This window comes from Salvelinus alpinus, chromosome 12, assembly GCF_045679555.1.
Source record: "Salvelinus alpinus chromosome 12, SLU_Salpinus.1, whole genome shotgun sequence".
NCBI lineage: Eukaryota > Metazoa > Chordata > Actinopteri > Salmoniformes > Salmonidae > Salvelinus > Salvelinus alpinus.
Genome location: NC_092097.1, coordinates 39,372,252 through 39,392,938, shown reverse-complemented (window position 1 = coordinate 39,392,938; position 20,687 = coordinate 39,372,252). Strand labels below are relative to the sequence as shown.

Genomic DNA, 20,687 nt, shown 5'->3' with positions numbered 1-20,687 from the left:
ACAGTAAAACACAGCCTCTTTGTAGGTAACATCATATATTATTAATGTCCAATGCATCATCAGTTCGATGCAGTATTGATCGTGGTGGGGAACACACAATGAAGGGGGTGTGAGTATTGTCTTAACACCACTGGGGGCATTTATCTAGCTGTCAGGGAGTTGGAATTACTGGTATAACTGTTATACGTTATATTACATTACGTGTGGGGTATCAATGTCATAGTCCTCGGTGTCTAAACCCAGGTAACCCTCGCATGAACACACTTTGTGAGTTAGCAGACCCCAGTACTCTGCATATGAGCAGATTGCTGATTCCCGTCGGCTCAAGTGCTTTCCTGTAACAATAGCACAGTGCATTCCCCCCATAGTGACAGGGGTGATCAAAGTGACTCTGTGAAACCTGCTACTCTATTCCATCTCTGTCCCCTCTCACACAAACTGTCTCTCCATGTCACATATCACAGCCCATTTGTCTGTGTGCGTGACACCATCATGTTTGTGTCAACTGTTCTTTTTTTCTGGTGTCAGGAGTTAGTGTTAGGTTGGCTGCAAAGCTGAGTGAATGGGATGTTTCATTTATTATCTCAATACAGCAACACTTTGAAGGGAACTGCAGAGATTTTTCACAAGTTTTCTACAACATTTCTGCATTGCTGGAGATGCAGACCACAAGTAAAGGTTACATGGGCATAGGGTTCAAGTTTGATGTAACTCCCTGCAGGTAAGTCTCTACAGCAGGGATCATCAACTAGATCAGACGCAGGCCAATGTTTTCTTGAGCAGACGGTCAGGGGGACAGAACGTAATTACAAATAATTTGTAGACTGCAAATTGAAGCTCAAACAAATATATTATTTGACTAAAACATAATAATTTCAAACCTTGCCTACATTTGTATACGATCACATAAATTTCTCTATAATGCAGGGGAGTTATCTGCAAATTAAAATCACTTGGAGATCATTTGCTGGTGTTTTTACAGTCCCCCAAAAATACAAATAAAATATTTATTTATATTTGCTCAGAAAACTTGGGGGGCCAAATAAAATCACACATCGGCCAGATTTGTCCCACGGGTCGCCTGTTGGGGAACCCTGGTGTAGAGGTTCACATTAGGTTGAAGTAAGGTTTTACTCAATGTAGTAACTGTACACGGTATGTGTAGGTTTTAAGGATGTGTTGTTACATGGTCACGATTAGGTTGTATTAGGGTTGAGGTTGGATTGTAGTCACGTCAGCTATTTGTGAATCAGTCTGTTTAGGGTTATGTTGGTTTAAGATTATACTATTATGGTTATACCTGGGTTGTACTCATGTCAGGTATGTGTTTATTGGTTGAGGTTAGGTTGGGGTTAGGTTGTATCAAAGTTAGATTAATCTTGCACTTACGTTATGTGTGTCTTTACTGTTCCAGGTTAGGTTACGGTAAGGTTGTATCACAGTCAGATTAATGTTGTACTCACGTTATGTATGTGTGAATGGTTCCAGTCTCCTCCAGCTGGATCTGGCTCACTGGCTGTCCAGCTGGTCCACTCAGGTCATTTTGGCTGGAGACGAGGAGAGGAAGAAAAAGAGAAAAAGAAAGAGAGGTGAATATTGGTGGACCCATGCTGTCAAGCTGTCAGACATGATGAGAGCAGCTGATCGATAGCTTATCAATCATGTTGATTACTGACGTCGCGGCAACCCAGCAGCCACACAGCACCTCAGCCACCTGAACAGTTTCATGATACAACAGCAGCAGAGTGTGGCGAGTGGTCAGCATGATATAGTGATTTTTTTATTTAACCTTTATTTAACGAGGTAAGTCAGTTAAGTCAGTTAAGAACAAATTCTTATTTACAATGACAGCCTACCCCGGCCAAACCCTAACCCGGATAACGCTGTGCCAATTGTGCGCCGCCCTCCATCAATATGATGGGCAAGATGGGCAAGACACAGCAATAAATGCTAAATGACTTAAATGTAAATGTAAATGTAATATGAGTTCTCGCTTCTCTTTCCATCGGACTCAGTAGGATAGTCTATATAGTGTGGTCTAGTGTGGTGTGGTCTAGTGTGGTGTGGTCTACTGTGGTGTGGTCTAGTGTGGTGTGGTCTAGTGTGGTGTGGTCTAGTGTGGTGTGGTCTAGTGTGGTCTAGTGTGGTGTGGTCTAGTGTGGTGTGGTCTAGTGTGGTGTGGTCTAGTGTGGTGTGGTCTAGTGTGGTCTAGTCTGGTGTGGTCTAGTGTGGTGTGGTCTAGTGTGGTGTGGTCTAGTGTGGTCTAGTGTGGTGTGGTCTAGTATGTTGTGGTCTAGTGTGGTGTGGTCTAGTGTGGTGTGGTCTAGTATGTTGTGGTCTAGTGTGGTCTAGTATGGTGTGGTCTAGTGTGTTGTGGTCTAGTGTGGTGTGGTCTAGTGTGGTCTAGTGTGGTGTGGTCTAGTGTGGTCTAGTGTGGTGTGGTCTAGTGTGGTCTAGTGTGGTCTAGTATGGTGTGGTCTAGTATGGTGTGGTCTAGTGTGGTGTGGTCTAGTGTGGTGTGGTCTAGTGTGGTCTAGTGTGGTGTGGTCTAGTGTGGTGTGGTCTAGTGTGGTCTAGTGTGGTGTGGTCTAGTGTGGTGTGGTCTAGTGTGGTGTGGTCTAGTGTGGTGTGGTCTAGTGTGGTCTAGTGTGGTGTGGTCTAGTGTGGTGTGGTCTAGTGTGGTCTAGTGTGGTGTGGTCTAGTATGGTGTGGTCTAGTATGGTGTGGTCTAGTGTGGTGTGGTCTAGTGTGGTCTAGTGTGGTGTGGTCTAGTGTGGTGTGGTCTAGTGTGGTCTAGTGTGGTGTGGTCTAGTGTGGTCTAGTGTGGTGTGGTCTAGTGTGGTGTGGTCTAGTGTGGTCTAGTGTGGTGTGGTCTAGTGTGGTCTAGTGTGGTGTGGTCTAGTGTGGTCTAGTGTGGTGTGGTCTAGTGTGGTCTAGTGTGGTGTGGTCTAGTATGTTGTGGTCTAGTGTGGTGTGGTCTAGTGTGGTGTGGTCTAGTATGTTGTGGTCTAGTGTGGTCTAGTGTGGTGTGGTCTAGTGTGTTGTGGTCTAGTGTGGTCTAGTATGGTGTGGTCTAGTGTGGTGTGGTCTAGTATGTTGTGGTCTAGTGTGGTCTAGTGTCGTGTGGTCTAGTGTGGTCTAGTACGGTGTGGTCTAGTATGGTGGTGTCTAGTGTGGTCTAGTATGGTGTGGTCTAGTGTGGTCTAGTATGGTGTGGTCTAGTATGGTGTGGTCTAGTGTGGTCTAGTATGGTGTGGTCTAGTGTGGCCTAGTATGGTATGGTCTAGTGTGGTCTAGTGTGGCCTAGTATGGTGTGGTCTAGTGTGGTCTAGTGTGGTCTAGTATGGTGTGGTCTAGTGTGGTGTGGTCTAGTGTGGTCTAGTGTGGTGTGGTCTAGTGTGGTCTAGTATGGTGTGGTCTAGTGTGGCCTAGTGTGGTGTGGTCTGGTGTCATCTAGTGTGGTCTAGTGTGGCCTAGTATGGTGTGGTCTAGTGTGGTCTAGTGTGGTCTAGTATGGTGTGGTCTAGTGTGGTGTGGTCTAGTGTGGTCTAGTATGGTGTGGTCTGGTGTCATCTAGTGTGGTCTAGTGTGGTCTGGTGTTGTGTGGTCTGGTGTCATCTAGTGTGGTCTAGTGTGGTCTAGTGTGGTGTGGACCAGTAGTCTGGTCTGCTGTGGTCTAGTGTGGTGTGGTGTGGAGTGGTCTGATCTTGTGTGGTGTGGTCTGGTGTGGTATAGTGTTGTGTGGTGTGGAGTGGTCTGATCTGGTGTGGTCTAGTGTGGTGTGGTCTGGTGTGGTCTGATCTGGTGTGGTCTAGTGTGGTGTGGTCTGGTGTGGTCTCGTGTTGTGTGGTGTGGAGTGGTCTGATCTGGTGTGGTCTAGTGTGGTGTGGTCTGAATGATCTGAATGATCCCCAGCGTCTGTTGAGGTCTGGCAGGGAGAGTCATGAGCATCATTTCCCAGGGACCAGCCTGGGTGGAGGAGGGGTGGAAGGTGGATTATAGACAAAGGACGTATGTTGTATGCCATTCAGGTATAACAGCCAGTACATCAGTACCCCTCCCTCCCTTCCTCACTCTCTTCTCTATCCTTCCCCCTCCGTTCTTCATCCTCTTCCTTCCCAGTTCCCTCCCCTCCTCCCCCAGAGTCCATCCCTTCCTCCCCCTCTCTCTCCCTCCCTCCCATTGCGAGGGAGGAGAGACGTAACTCCTCAGTCACTCATAGCATCATAATTAGATCCATATTTCACAAGCTCAGCATTAAAACACAGAACGAAGGGCCCTGGCTGGGGTGGGGTGGCCATATTAAAATGTCACAATGTCACCGTTAGCCATGCAAGACATTTTTATTTCATGTCCAGCATCCGTTTGTAACAGTTTATATTCTAGGGTACTACACACTTGGCCATTTGTAATGTGATATATCGAAGGTGTTCTTCTATAAGGAAGACTCCTTATTACTCCACCCACACTTAACCAGAGATAGTTAACCTCAGATAGTTAACCAGAGATAGTGAACCTCAGATAGTGAACCAGAGATAGTGAACCTCAGATAGTGAACCTCAGATAGAGAACCTCAGATAGTGAACCTCAGATAGTGAACCAGAGATAGTGAACCTCAGATAGTGAACCTCAGATAGTGAACCTCAGATAGTGAACCTCAGATAGTGAACCTCAGATAGTGAACCTCAGATAGTGAACCAGAGATAGTTAACCTCAGATAGTTAACCTCAGATAGTGAACCTCAGATAGTGAACCAGAGATAGTGAACCTCAGATAGTGAACCTCAGATAGTGAACCTCAGATAGTGAACCTCAGATAGTGAACCTCAGATAGTGAACCTCAGATAGTGAACCTCAGATAGTGAACCTCAGATAGTGAACCTCAGATAGTGAACCTCAGATAGTGAACATCAGATAGTGAACATCAGATAGTGAACATCAGATAGTGAACCTCAGATAGTGAACCTCAGATAGTGAACCTCAGATAGTGAACCTCATATAGTGAACATCAGATAGTGAACATCAGATAGTGAACATCAGATAGTGAACATCAGATAGTGAACCTCAGATAGTGAACCTCAGATAGTGAACCTCAGATAGTGAACCTCAGATAGTGAACATCAGATAGTGAACCTCAGATAGTGAACCTCAGATAGTGAACCTCAGATAGTGAACCTCAGATAGTGAACCTCAGATAGTGAACCTCAGATTAGTGAACATCAGATAGTGAACATCAGATAGTGAACATCAGATAGTGAACCTCAGATAGTGAACCTCAGATAGTGAACCTCAGATAGTGAACATCAGATAGTGAACCTCAGATAGTGAACCTCAGATAGTGAACCTCAGATAGTGAACCTCAGATAGTGAACATCAGATAGTGAACATCAGATAGTGAACATCAGATAGTTTTACTCTTAAAGATTAGCTCCTTTTTTTCAATTTCCTCCTAAAATGACACACCCAAATCTAACTGGCTGTAGCTCAAACCCTGAAGCAAGGATATGCATATTCTTGGTACCATTTGAAAGGAAACACTTTGGAGTTTATGGAAATGTGAAAGGAATGTAGTAGAATTCAACACAATAGATCTGGTAAAAGATAAAACAAAGAAAAAAAAAACGTTCTTTTGTATTTTTTGTACCATCATCTTTGAAATGCAAGAGAAAGGCCATAATGCATTATTCCAGCCCAGGTGCAATTAGATTTTGGTCACTAGATGGCATCTGTGTATGTGCAAAGTTTTAGATGGATCCAATGAACCATTGCATTTCTGTTCATAATTTTGTATCAAGACTGCTCAAATGTGCCTAATTTGTTTATTAATAACTGTTCATGTTCAAAATTGTGCACTCTCCTCAAACAATAGCATGATATTCTTTCACTGTAATAGCTACTGTAAATTGGACAGTGCAGTTAGATTAACAAGAATTTAAGCTTTCTGCCAATATCAGATATGTCTATGTCCTGGGAAAATGTCTTGTTACTTACAACCTCATGCTAATCGCATTAGCCTACCTTAGCTCAACCGTCCCGTGGAAGGGACACCGATCCCTAAGTTAACCTCAGATAGTGAACCTCAGATAGTTAACCTGACATAGTTAACATTAGATAGTTAACCTTAGATAGTCAACGTTAGATAGTCAACGTTAGATAGTTAACCTGAGATAGTTAACCTGAGATAGTTAACCTGAGATAGTTAACTTCAGATAGTTAACCTCAGATAGTTAACCTCAGATAGTTAACCTGAGATAGTCAACGTTAGATAGTTAACCTGAGATAGTTAACCTGAGATAGTTAACCTGAGATAGTTAACTTCAGATAGTTAACCTGAGATAGTCAACTTCAGATAGTTAACCTCAGATAGTTAACCTGAGATAGTCAACGTTAGATAGTTAACGTTAGATTAGAACAGGCGTATCGTAATGGCTGGACTGGAATGGTATCAAACCATTATTACACCATTCCATTAATTACAATAAGCCTCCTTTGTCTCCGGCCCACCAGCCTCCACTGATACAAACAAATGTAAACCCTTACACACCCAGTCATGTACAGTCATGAACATACTTGCATGCATACCTAAACACACTCACATGTCGCACATGCACACATAGACATGTTCCGCTCACACACATACGGGACACATAGATTGACCCCTATGCTAAACGAACAGTACTTTTGTATGTGAAAGATACCAGTGGATCACTTTTGTGGCTCTATTTTAACAAACCTAATGCAATGGTACATCTAAGCTCTGCTGGTAGTGCAATAGGTGAGGGGTGTGTCAGGAATATTTTGTATTATTTTCACACCCAGATTTAAGAGCACAATAGCTGGAGGTGGTGGGAAAGGGCTGGGTTTTGATGAATAATCAAGTTGTAGGTGTGATGAGGCCTTGGCCACTCACTGGCGAGTCAAGGCATTCCGTGGCTTAAAAGGCAGTTCTGCCACTTTTCAACCTCATATTAATGATCTCCAGCACCAAACCAGTGTCTAAATATGTGAAAACAGAGCGTTTCAATTATCTGTGAAAAAAGCTTGTCTGTGACATCACAGAGTAGGGTTGAAAGAAGAAAAAAGAACTGTCACTTTCGAAGATGTCATCAGGTAGATTTTACAAAACATAGAAATGTGCCGTTTTCACATATGTAGACACAGGTATGGTGTTGGAGAGCATGTCAATGAGGTTAAAAAGTGGTAGAATGGCCCTTTAATACTGCATTCCTGTGTCTCAAGTTGTGTAGGTTATTGACGGACGGTCTTCGCGTTGTTATCAACTCCAGTTTGGCTGGGGGCAAGGAGTATTCTGCTCCTGGTCCATTGTGGATTAATACTACACTTTATTAAATAGCAAAGGCTACAGCAACGAGTGATAGCAACAGTAAAAAAAAACATCCACATTGCTCAACATTGCTTAAATGTGTTTGAAGTGTAAACAGTCAACATTGTTGTAACTGGCTTCAACGAGTATAGGCGCATTGCTGTTGAACCAGCTTCCGCTACAGTAAGGTAAGGGGAGCCTACTATGGCTTGATTTTTAATCAAACTAAACTGAAAACAAGCAATTGTTACAGGAAAATAACTGAAATGTTTCTAAATAAGAGTGTCACCGGATTATCTCACCTCACATTCCATGCTGGGCATATAGTCTACATGGAGGGTTTTACACACATCCACAATAATAACAGGAGCTGGTTAAAACAGGGTAATAGCCTGACCAGCTTTGGGTTGGTGTTAACTGTCCCCACCAGCGCATACTGAAATTGGCACTTTGGCACACGTTCTTAAGGACATACCTCGGATATTGCCACCCCTCCCACTTTGGCGCAAGGAAACTCATAAGACAGGTAAATTACCAATCCTGGCGCTACGGTTTGAAAAAAGAAGAGTGTCAGTATTTACAGGTCAAAATTGCAAACTAGCGTGCGTTTGACAATTGCGCTGGCTTATTGCCAAACCAAAAATAGAGCCCTTCATCTCTTAAGTGGATTTAAAAATCATACAGGAGTGTGTTCCCCCTAAACTGCCTGCGGAATTCACCTGCTGCTGTTCTGAAAGCAAGGCTGAATGTAGCTACTAGACATGAGACCCAGATCAAATGAAGGGGCTGCTTAGACTGTTAGGACCTGAGGAAAGGCCTGGAGTCAGAAAGATGTTTATAGGAACACACCCTTCTCACCTAAACATATAGGCTATGGTCCATAATCTGAAACCTTCTCTCTACTCATCCAAGGCCTTAGGGAAGCCAGCCTACTAATTTTACAGCCTGAGAGGACACATATTGTAGGCCCAAGGCAAAGAGTTAGAACATGGGATGTCTGTAAGGATAGTCCAGAGTACAACCTCAGGACTGCACCTAGCTAGGCCCAGAGCAGGGCCTGAAGCAGGGCCTTGACCCTTTGACGAGGACAGGCATCATATGGTAGTCTTTTGCCGTACACTATACTTAGGCACTGTTCCTAGGACCAGAGGGTGTGCAGGGATTTGTTCCAGCCCATCAATACATGTAACACATCCAGCTACTCACTCTTGAGAATGCATTGATTAGCTGAATCAGATGTTTTGGTGCTGGGTTGGAACAAAAGCCTGCACACCCTGTGGATGTCCAGAACCAGGTTTGAAAAACACCGCTCTATGTAAAGCAGGGCAGAAAGGCTGTGGGGTGGAAGTTGTCTGCCTCGGTCTCTGTCCACTACTGGATAACAGAATATTAGTGGCATCTGGCCCAGACCCTGCAATGCAGAGAATCATGGTATACTCCACACACACTGATAGGTAGAAAGGGCAGCCAGCCAAGAGCACAGTCAGACAGAAGGCATGCACCTCCTGATGTCAAAGGAACAGACACCAGAGCACTTCTGCCTGTGTGCAGCTAACCATAACAACCCCCTGACAAACCTACTACAGCCTGCCTGGGCACGGAGACGTGTGTGTGTGTGTGTGTGTGTGTGTGTGTGTGTGTGTATGTGTGTATGTGTGTTTGTGTGTGTGTGTGTGTGTGTGTGTGTGTGTGTGTGTGTGTGTGTGTGTGTGTGTGTGTGTGTGTGTGTGTGTGTGTGTGTGTGTGTGTGTGTGTGTGTGTGTGTGTGTGTGTGTGTGTGTGTGTGTGTGTGTGTGTGTGTGTGTGTGTGTGTGTGTGTGTGTGTGTGTGTGTGTGTGTGTGTGTGTGTGTGTGTGTGTGTGTGTGTGTGTGTGTGTGTGTGTGTGTGTGTGTGTGTGTGTGTGTGTGTGTGTGTGTGTGTGTGTGTGTGTGTGTGTGTGTGTGTGTGTGTGTGTGTGTGTGTGTGTGTGTGTGTGTGTGTGTGTGTGTGTGTGTGTGTGTGTGTGTGTGTGTGTGTGTGTGTGTGTGTGTGTGTGTGTGTGTGTGTGTGTGTGTGTGTGTGTGTGTGTGTGTGTGTGTGTGTGTGTGTGTGTGTGTGTGTGTGTGTGTGTGTGTGTGTGTGTGTGTGTGTGTGTGTGTGTGTGTGTGTGTGTGTGTGTGTGTGTGTGTGTGTGTGTGTGTGTGTGTGTGTGTGTGTGTGTGTGTGTGTGTGTGTGTGTGTGTGTGTGTGTGTGTGTGTGTGTGTGTGTGTGTGTGTGTGTGTGTGTGTGTGTGTGTGTGTGTGTGTGTGTGTGTGTGTGTGTGTGTGTGTGTGTGTGTGTGTGTGTGTGTGTGTGTGTGTGTGTGTGTGTGTGTGTGTGTGTGTGTGTGTGTGTGTGTGTGTGTGTGTGTGTGTGTGTGTGTGTGTGTGTGTGTGTGTGTGTGTGTGTGTGTGTGTGTGTGTGTGTGTGTGTGTGTGTGTGTGTGTGTGTGTGTGTGTGTGTGTGTGTGTGTGTGTGTGTGTGTGTGTGTGTGTGTGTGTGTGTGTGTGTGTGTGTGTGAGAGTGACTTGGTCTCAGAGGGTCCTGAGACTGAGCATGCCTGTTCATGTGTAACCTACAAACCTATATAGAGAGAGACCGCATCACTGCCTGCTTCTACATATGGACAAACAAATGGCTAAACAGCATTCGGTAACATCACAGTGTCCTTAATGTGACCACAAACTGGACTCCAACATGACTAGAAAAACAATGGACTAGTTCCATTGACTGTCCCCTGAGGTAGTCACATTATAGGGTGAACACATGCTAGCAGTGTTTAGCCATTCCTGATAGGCTACTTACGCTAGCATGAAAATCAAGCCATAGCCCAAACAAACACACACACACACATTCCTATACACATATCAGATCTACTGTATCAGTCCCTGCCTCACACAACTGCCCAATAAAAGCCATAAACTAGATCTTTGTGCTTTCTCTACAGCAGCACTGCATTGCAGTACTCTCTGACCTCCAGCTTCTGGTTCCCTCTCCCGCCACCACTTTGCCAGGCAGCCCCAGAAGAGACCACTTCCCCCCAGCCTCGGCCACTCCGCTGTCCCCTACCTACCTAATCCTCCGGTCCACACGGAACTTCAGCATCCTCCACCGGATCAATCATATAACAGATGAGACAGACAGAGTGAGAGGGATAGAGAGAGAGAGAGAGATAGAGAGAGAGAGAAAGAGAAGGGAGCAGCTGGCTAGCTAACCCAGTGCCAGGAAAAAGCCGATTGGTGTTAGATATAGTAATTGCTGTCCTCCTTTCTCTCCTTGAGAATGCATGCTGTAACCACCCTCTCTCTCTCTCTCCTCTCTCTCTCACACACACAATTGCTCTCTATCACTGTCACTCTTCTCGCCCCCTCCTCTCTCTCACACGCTCTCTCTCATGCTCCCTTGCCTAACAGAACTGCAAGGCTCAGATTATTTAGCTGTTTCCCTCTCTCTCTCTCTCTTTCTCTCCCTCTCATTTTCTCTCTCTCTCCATCCCTCTACCTCCCTTTTGCCTTCTCCCTATGGGAAGGCAGTATAACAGAGACCCATGTGGCCATGCTGCTGGGCCCCAGACTGAGGTCTGAATGATCCCCAGCGTCTGTTGAGGTCTGGCAGGGAGAGTCATGAGCATCATTTCCCAGGGACCAGCCTGGGTGGAGGAGGGGTGGAAGGTGGATTATAGACAAAGGACGTATGTTGTATGCCATTCAGGTATAACAGCCAGTACATCAGTACCCCTCCCTCCCTTCCTCACTCTCTTCTCTATCCTTCCCCCTCCGTTCTTCATCCTCTTCCTTCCCAGTTCCCTCCCCTCCTCCCCCAGAGTCCATCCCTTCCTCCCCCTCTCTCTCCCTCCCTCCCATTGCGAGGGAGGAGAGACGTAACTCCTCAGTCACTCATAGCATCATAATTAGATCCATATTTCACAAGCTCAGCATTAAAACACAGAACGAAGGGCCCGGGCTGGGGTGGGGTGGCCATATTAAAATGTCACAATGTCACCGTTAGCCATGCAAGACATTTTTATTTCATGTCCAGCATCCGTTTGTAACAGTTTATATTCTAGGGTACTACACACTTGGCCATTTGTAATGTAAAATATATCGAAGGTGTTCTTCTATAAGGAAGACTCCTTATTACTCCACCCACACTTAACCAGAGATAGTTAACCTCAGATAGTTAACCAGAGATAGTGAACCTCAGATAGTGAACCAGAGATAGTGAACCTCAGATAGTGAACCTCAGATAGTGAACCTCAGATAGTGAACCTCAGATAGTGAACCAGAGATAGTGAACCTCAGATAGTGAACCTCAGATAGTGAACCTCAGATAGTGAACCTCAGATAGTGAACCTCAGATAGTGAACCTCAGATAGTGAACCTCAGATAGTGAACCAGAGATAGTTAACCTCAGATAGTTAACCTCAGATAGTGAACCTCAGATAGTGAACCAGAGATAGTGAACCTCAGATAGTGAACCTCAGATAGTGAACCTCAGATAGTGAACCTCAGATAGTGAACCTCAGATAGTGAACCTCAGATAGTGAACCTCAGATAGTGAACCTCAGATAGTGAACATCAGATAGTGAACATCAGATAGTGAACCTCAGATAGTGAACCTCAGATAGTGAACCTCAGATAGTGAACCTCATATAGTGAACATCAGATAGTGAACATCAGATAGTGAACATCAGATAGTGAACATCAGATAGTGAACATCAGATAGTGAACCTCAGATAGTGAACCTCAGATAGTGAACCTCAGATAGTGAACCTCAGATAGTGAACATCAGATAGTGAACCTCAGATAGTGAACCTCAGATAGTGAACCTCAGATAGTGAACCTCAGATAGTGAACCTCAGATAGTGAACCTCAGATTAGTGAACATCAGATAGTGAACATCAGATAGTGAACCTCAGATATTGAACCTCAGATAGTGAACCTCAGATAGTGAACCTCAGATAGTGAACCTCAGATAGTGAACCTCAGATAGTGAACCTCAGATAGTGAACCTCAGATAGTGAACCCCAGATAGTGAACATCAGATAGTGAACATCAGATAGTGAACATCAGATAGTGAACATCAGATAGTTTTACTCTTAAAGATTAGCTCCTTTTTTTCAATTTCCTCCTAAAATGACATACCCAAATCTAACTGGCTGTAGCTCAAACCCTGAAGCAAGGATATGCATATTCTTGGTACCATTTGAAAGGAAACACTTTGGAGTTTATGGAAATGTGAAAGGAATGTAGTAGAATTCAACACAATAGATCTGGTAAAAGATAAAACAAAGAAAAAAAAAACGTTCTTTTGTATTTTTTGTACCATCATCTTTGAAATGCAAGAGAAAGGCCATAATGCATTATTCCAGCCCAGGTGCAATTAGATTTTGGTCACTAGATGGCATCTGTGTATGTGCAAAGTTTTAGATGGATCCAATGAACCATTGCATTTCTGTTCATAATTTTGTATCAAGACTGCTCAAATGTGCCTAATTTGTTTATTAATAACTGTTCATGTTCAAAATTGTGCACTCTCCTCAAACAATAGCATGATATTCTTTCACTGTAATAGCTACTGTAAATTGGACAGTGCAGTTAGATTAACAAGAATTTAAGCTTTCTGCCAATATCAGATATGTCTATGTCCTGGGAAAATGTCTTGTTACTTACAACCTCATGCTAATCGCATTAGCCTACCTTAGCTCAACCGTCCCGTGGAAGGGACACCGATCCCTAACCTCAGATAGTGAACCTCAGATAGTTAACCTGACATAGTTAACATTAGATAGTTAACCTTAGATAGTCAACGTTAGATAGTCAACGTTAGATAGTTAACCTGAGATAGATAACCTGAGATAGTTAACCTGAGATAGTTAACCTGAGATAGTTAACTTCAGATAGTTAACCTCAGATAGTTAACCTGAGATAGTCAACGTTAGATAGTTAACCTGAGATAGTTAACCTGAGATAGTTAACCTGAGATAGTTAACTTCAGATAGTTAACCTGAGATAGTCAACTTCAGATAGTTAACCTCAGATAGTTAACCTGAGATAGTCAACGTTAGATAGTTAACGTTAGATAGTTAACCTGAGATAGTTAACCTGAGATAGTTAACCTCAGATAGTTAACCTGAGATAGTCAACTTCAGATAGTTAACCTCAGATAGTTAACCTCAGATAGTTAACCTGAGATAGTCAACGTTAGATAGTTAACCTGAGATAGTCAACCTGAGATAGTTAACTTCAGATAGTGAACCTCAGATAGTTAACCTGAGATAGTTAACTTCAGATAGTGAACCTCAGATAGTCAACCTGAGATAGTTAACTTCAGATAGTTAACCTCAGATAGTTAACCTGAGATAGTTAACTTCAGATAGTTAACCTCAGATAGTTAACCTGACATAGTTAACATTAGATAGTTAACCTTAGATAGTCAACGTTAGATAGTTAACCTGAGATAGTTAACCTGAGATAGTTAACCTGAGATAGTTAACCTGAGATAGTTAACTTCAGATAGTTAACCTGAGATAGTCAACGTTAGATAGTTAACCTGAGATAGTTAACCTGAGATAGTCAACGTTAGATAGTTAACCTGAGATAGTTAACCTGAGATAGTTAACCTGAGATAGTTAACCTGAGATAGTTAACCTGAGATAGTTAACCTGAGATAGTTAACTTCAGATAGTTAACCTGAGATAGTCAACTTCAGATAGTTAACCTCAGATAGTTAACCTGAGATAGTCAACGTTAGATAGTTAACCTGAGATAGTTAACCTGAGATAGTTAACCTGAGATAGTTAACTTCAGATAGTTAACCTGAGATAGTTAACTTCAGATAGTTAACCTGAGATAGTTAACCTGAGATAGTTAACTTCAGATAGTTAACCTCAGATAGTTAACCTGAGATAGTTAACTTCAGATAGTGAACCTCAGATAGTTAACCTGAGATAGTTAACTTCAGATAGTGAACCTCAGATAGTCAACCTGAGATAGTTAACTTTAGATAGTTAACCTCAGATAGTTAACCTGACATAGTTAACATTAGATAGTTAACCTCACATAGTCAACGTTAGATAGTTAACCTGAGATAGTTAACCTGAGATAGTTAACCTGAGATAGTTAACTTCAGATAGTTAACCTGAGATAGTCAACTTCAGATAGTTAACCTCAGATAGTTAACCTGAGATAGTCAACGTTAGATAGTTAACCTGAGATAGTTAACCTGAGATAGTCAACCTGAGATAGTTAACTTCAGATAGTTAACCTCAGATAGTCAACCTGAGATAGTTAACCTCAGATAGTTAACCTGAGATAGTTAACCTGAGATAGTTAACTTCAGATAGTTAACCTCAGATAGTTAACCTGAGATAGTTAACTTCAGATAGTTAACCTGAGATAGTTAACTTCAGATAGTCAACCTGAGATAGTTAACTTCAGATAGTTAACCTGAGATAGTTAACTTCAGATAGTTAACCTCAGATAGTCAACCTCAGATAGTCAACCTGAGATAGTTAACTTCAGATAGTTAACCTCAGATAGTCAACCTGAGATAGTTAACTTCAGATAGTTAACTTCAGATAGTTAACCTGAGATAGTTAACCTGAGATAGTTAACTTCAGATAGTCAACCTGAGATAGTTAACTTCAGATAGTTAACCTCAGATAGTTAACCTGAGATAGTTAACTTCAGATAGTTAACCTCAGATAGTTAACCTGAGATAGTTAACTTCAGATAGTTAACCTCAGATAGTTAACCTGAGATAGTCAACGTTAGATAGTTAACCTGAGATAGTCAACGTTAGATAGTTAACCTGAGATAGTTAACCTGAGATAGTTAACTTCAGATAGTTAACCTCAGATAGTTAACCTGAGATAGTCAACGTCAGATAGTCAACGTCTAAGATAGCTCAGTGACTTAGGTCTGCTTTGCCTAAATAACCTGAGGTTGGACTTAAGGTCTGTGTGTGTGTGTGTGTGTGTGTGTGTGTGTGTGTGTGTGTGTGTGTGTGTGTGTGTGTGTGTGTGTGTGTGTGTGTGTGTGTGTGTGTGTGTGTGTGTGTGTGTGTGTGTGTGTGCGTGCGTGCGTGCGTGCGTGCGTGCGTGCGTGCGTGCGTGCGTGCGTGCGTGCGTGCGTGCGTGCGTGCGTGCGTGCGTGCGTGCGTGCGTGCGTATGTGTGATGTAGTAGATGAAACAAGAGATTTATTGGAGAAAGCCAGGCTGAGATGCATAGTCTACTCTTCTTTTAATGTGATTTATTTTTCCATATAAATCAGTGGAAGTAATGATGAAAAGTATTCCTTGCAACTGAAAAATACAGTTTTACACATAGCCATTTATACTAATCATTATGAAACATATATGGCCCATAGGGAATCAACCTATCAGAAACCTTAGTGTTACCAACACCATGCATCCAACCATTAGGACTAGGTATAGCAGCGACGCTGGGAGGGGGAAGGGATTATGTGTGTGTTATATATGGGATGATGTATCTCTCTCTCTCTGCATGAGGCTATGGTTTTACTCTAAAGGAACGCTCCTTAAACGTAAGTGTCAGTTGTTCTTCTAACATGGGAGGGCCAGCCAGAGGGTCAGTGTGTTAACAGCAGCCAGCCAGAGGGTCAGTGTGTTAACAGCAGCCAGCCAGAGGGTCAGTGTGTTAACAGCAGCCAGCCAGAGGGTCAGTGTGTTAACAGCAGCCAGCCAGAGGGTCAGTGTGTTAACAGCAGCCAGCCAGAGGGTCAGTGTGTTAACAGCAGCCAGCCAGAGGGTCAGTGTGTTAACAGCAGCCAGCCAGAGGGTCAGTGTGTTAACAGCAGCCAGCCAGAGGGTCAGTGTGTTAACAGCAGCCAGCCAGAGGGTCAGTGTGTTAACAGCAGCCAGCCAGAGGGTCAGTGTGTTAACAGCAGTCAGCCAGAGGGTCAGTGTGTTAACAACAGCCAGCCAGAGGGTCAGTGTGTTAACAACAGCCAGCCAGAGGGTCAGTGTGTTAACAGCAGCCAGCCAGAGGGTCAGTGTGTTAACAACAGCCAGCCAGAGGGTCAGTGTGTTAACAGCAGCCAGCCAGAGGGTCAGTGTGTTAACAGCAGCCAGCCAGAGGGTCAGTGTGTTAACAACAGCCAGCCAGAGGGTAGGTGTGTTAACAGCAGCCAGCCAGAGGGTCAGTGTGTTAACAGCAGCCAGCCAGAGGGTCAGTGTGTTAACAGCAGCCAGCCAGAGAGTCAGTGTGTTAACAGCAGCCAGCCAGAGAGTCAGTGTGTTAACATCAGCCAGCCAGAGAGTCAGTGTGTTAACAGCAGCCAGTCAGAGAGTCAGTGTCTTAACAGCAGCCAGAGAGTCAGTGTGTTAACAGCAGCCAGAGAGTCAGTGTGTTAACAGCAGCCAGAGAGTCAGTGTGTTAACAGCAGCCAGAGAGTCAGTGTGTTAACAGCAGCCAGAGAGTCAGTGTGTTAACAGCAGCCAGCCAGAGGGTCAGTGTGTTAACAGCAGCCAGAGAGTCAGTGTGTTAACAGCAGCCAGAGGGTCAGTGTGTTAACAACAGCCAGAGAGTCAGTGTGTTAACAGCAGCCAGAGGGTCAGTGTGTTAACAGCAGCCAGAAGGTCAGTGTGTTAACAACAGCCAGAGAGTCAGTGTGTTAACAACAGCCAGAGAGTCAGTGTGTTAACAGCAGCCAGAGGGTCAGTGTGTTAACAACAGCCAGAGAGTCAGTGTGTTAACAGCAGCCAGAGGGTCAGTGTGTTAACAACAGCCAGAGAGTCAGTGTGTTAACAACAGCCAGAGAGTCAGTGTGTTAACAGCAGCCAGAGGGTCAGTGTGTTAACAGCAGCCAGAGAGTCAGTGTGTTAACAGCAGCCAGAGGGTCAGTGTGTTAACAGCAGCCAGAGAGTCAGTGTGTTAACAGCAGCCAGAGGGTCAGTGTGTTAACAGCAGCCAGAGAGTCAGCAGCAGTAGGAGGAAGAAGAGTTCTATTACCCCTCAGAGACTAACACACGGAGCGAGTGGGTGATGAGAGAAAGAGAGAGAGCGAGGGAGAGAAAGAGACAGAGACAGAGACAGAGACAGAGACAGAGACAGAGAGAGAGAGAGAGACAGAGAGAGAGACAGAGAGAGAGAGACAGAGTGAGAGAAAGAGACAGAGAGAGAGAGACAGAGAGAGAGAAAGAGACAGAGACAGAGACAGAGACAGAGACAGAGACAGAGACAGAGACAGAGACAGAGACAGAGAGAGAGAGAGAGAGAGAGAGAGAGAGAGAGAGAGAGAGAGAGAGAGAGAGAGAGAGAGAGAGAGAGAGACAGAGACAGAGACAGAGACAGAGACAGAGACAGAGACAGAGACAGAGACAGAGACAGAGACAGAGACAGAGACAGAGATAGAGACAGAGAGAGAGAGAGAGAGAGAGAGAGAGAGAGAGAGAATACCTCGGCCTAAACATCAGCACCACAGGTAACTTCCACAAAGCTGTGAACGATCTGAGAGACAAGGCAAGAAGGGCCTTCTATGCCATCAAAAGGAACATAAATTTCAACATACCAATTAGGATCTGGCTAAAAATACTTGAATCAGTCATAGAGCCCATTGCCCTTTATGGTTGTGAGGTCTGGGGTCCGCTCACCAACCAAGATTTCACAAAATGGGACAAACACCAAATTGAGACTCTGCATGCAGAATTCTGCAAAAATATCCTCCGTGTACAACGTAGAACACCAAATAATGCATGCAGAGCAGAATTAGGCCGATACCCACTAATTATCAAAATCCAGAAAGGAGCCGTTAAATTCTACAACCACCTAAAAGGAAGCGATTCCCAAACCTTCCATAACAAAGCCATCACCTACAGAGAGATGAACCTGGAGAAGAGTCCCCTAAGCAAGCTGGTCCTAGGGCTCTGTTCACAAACACAAACACACCCCACAGAGCCCCAGGACAACAGCACAATTAGACCCAACCAAATCATGAGAAAACAAAAAGATAATTACTTGACACATTGGAAAGAATTAACAAAAAAACAGAGCAAACTAGAATGCTATTTGGCCCTAAACAGAGAGTACACAGTGGCAGAATACCTGTGCACACTGCCCACAAAATGAGGTGGAAACTGAGCTGCACTTCCTAACCTCCTGCCCAATGTATGACCATATTAGAGAGACATATTTCCCTCAGATTACACAGATCCACAAAGAATTTGAAAACAAATCCAATTTTGATAAACTCCCATATCTACTGGGAGAAATTCCACAGTGTGCCATCACAGCAGCAAGATTTGTGACCTGTTGCCACAAGAAAAGGGCAACCAGTGAAGAACAAACACCATTGTAAATACAACCCATATTTATGCTTATTTATATTAACTTGTGTGCTTTAACCATTTGTACATTGTTACAACACTGTATATATATAATATAACATTTGTAATGTCTTTATTGTTTTGAAACTTCTGTATGTGTAATGTTTACTGTTAATTTGTATTGTTTATTTCACTTTTGTATAATATCTACCTCACTTGCTTTGGCAATGTTAACACATGTTTCCCATGCCAATAAAGCCCCTTGAATTGAATTGAATTGAATTGAGAGAGAGAGAGAGAGAAAGAGACAGTGAGAGAGAGAGAGTGAGAGAAAGAGACAGTGAGAGAGAGAGAGAGAGAGACAGAGAGAGAGAGAGAGAGAGAGAGAGAGAGAGAGAGAGAGAGAGAGAGAGAGAGAGAGAGAGACAGAGAGAGACAGAGAGAGACAGAGAGAGAGGGAGAAAGACAGAGAGAGAGACATAGAGAGAGAGACAGAGAGAGAGAGACATTGAGAGAGAGACATAGAGAGAGAGACATAGAGAGAGAGACATAGAGAGAGAGTACAGTTTGTACAGTAGACCTACAGTACAATATGAGTCAGTTTGTGTGATGTGCTTTCTCACTGAAAACACAATGATTCATCTCCTCTCTACTCTTATTGAGACAATAATATATAGGTTATTGTGCCTCAGTCATACTATTGTCAACCTCTATGACTCACAACCATTAACAAACTATTTCAATACCCTTTCTCTTTGCCATTCTCAAACGCTCAATGTTGATGCTGAGATGTTGACAGAACCCAGAAATATCTAATATTTCCACTGTGTGTGTGAGGAGACAAAGTCCTTCCCCACATATTCTATTAATCTTGCATGTCCTTACTGAATTATTAATTTCAGCATTAATCCTTTATTTTGAGTGTCATCAAATGGCTTTCTTGAATAATGTGTCTTTACTCAATGTGAATTGATGGATCTTCAGAGTCTAATGAATAGCTAATGAACTATAAGTGATTGTTCCCATGCATTTTTAAATCACTCCTTTTTAGAAATAGCAGGAGATTGGTCTTTGTGCATTGTAGTCTCCATAGAACCTAGAGAGATGTGGAGAAACTACAACTACAGCTCACATTAGAATGACGGAGCTAGATTGCTCCTGGTAGACAGTGAGTGGACAAACCATTAGGAACACCTTCCTAATATTGAGTTGCACCCCCTCTTGCACTCAGAACAGACTCAATTTGTCGAGGCATTGACTCTACAAGGTGTCGAAAGCGTTCCACAGGGATGCTGACCCATGTTGACTCCAATGCTTCCCAAAGTTGTGTCAAGTTGGCTGGATGAAACTGTTGAGCATGAAAACCCCAGCAGCATTGCAGTTCTTGACACACTCAAACCAGAGCGCCTGGCACCTACTACCATACCCCGTTCAAAAGCATATTTTGTCTTGCCCATTCACCCTCTGAATGGCACACATACACAATCCATGTCTCAATTGTCTCAAGGCTTAAAAATCCTTCTTTAACCTGTCTCCTCCCCTTCATCTACACTGATTAAAGTGGATTTAATAGTTGACATCAATAATGGATCATAGATTTCACCTGGATCCACCTGGTCAGTCTATGTCATGGAAAGAGCAGGTGTTACTAATGTTTTGTACACTAGGTGTAGAGTGTACAGAGTTTAGAATTCATCATTTAGAAATCCCTTATTTAGAATGTAGAATTCCACACTATTTCTCATTTGGAGGTTGTGATGAATATCAGCCTCTGTTTCTGACAGTAGTCGGGTGAAATCTAGTCAAAACATATTTTTTAAAGACTCCCATTACTGTATAAGCCTCATTGGCAACGTTTTACCTCACATACTGTTGGCAACAACTGGTGTTATCATCTTGTACCAGGTACCTGTATGTAAGTACCGGTAGTTTCATAGTCTTTACCACTGCTACTTATTGTAATCTAAGTAAACACTATAACGTGTACAACAGAAGTAGCAAGTGCAGCATAAACGCATGTACTTACAAGCCTGTTCAAAGGTACTTAACAAAGGGT

General features: G+C 43.5%; 1 protein-coding gene across 7 annotated transcripts in view; it reads right to left on the bottom strand.

The window, feature by feature from the left end:
• Positions 1-20,687, bottom strand: part of LOC139536115 (pleckstrin homology domain-containing family A member 6-like) — a 335,460-nt gene that overhangs the window by 199,106 nt on the left and 115,667 nt on the right. For 2 of the 7 annotated variants that reach the window (XM_071336295.1, XM_071336300.1), the window contains exons 1-2: positions 10,417-10,590; positions 1,464-1,547 (exon numbers count right to left, since the gene is read on the bottom strand). In XM_071336295.1, coding sequence (XP_071192396.1) covers positions 1,464-1,547; positions 10,417-10,448 — 116 coding nt within the window. In that variant the 5' untranslated portion in view covers positions 10,449-10,590. Of the gene's footprint in view, positions 1-1,463; positions 1,548-10,416; positions 10,592-20,687 lie in introns of those variants that run through there. The other 5 variants (XM_071336302.1, XM_071336298.1, XM_071336301.1 and 2 more) reach the window with 3 other exon arrangements.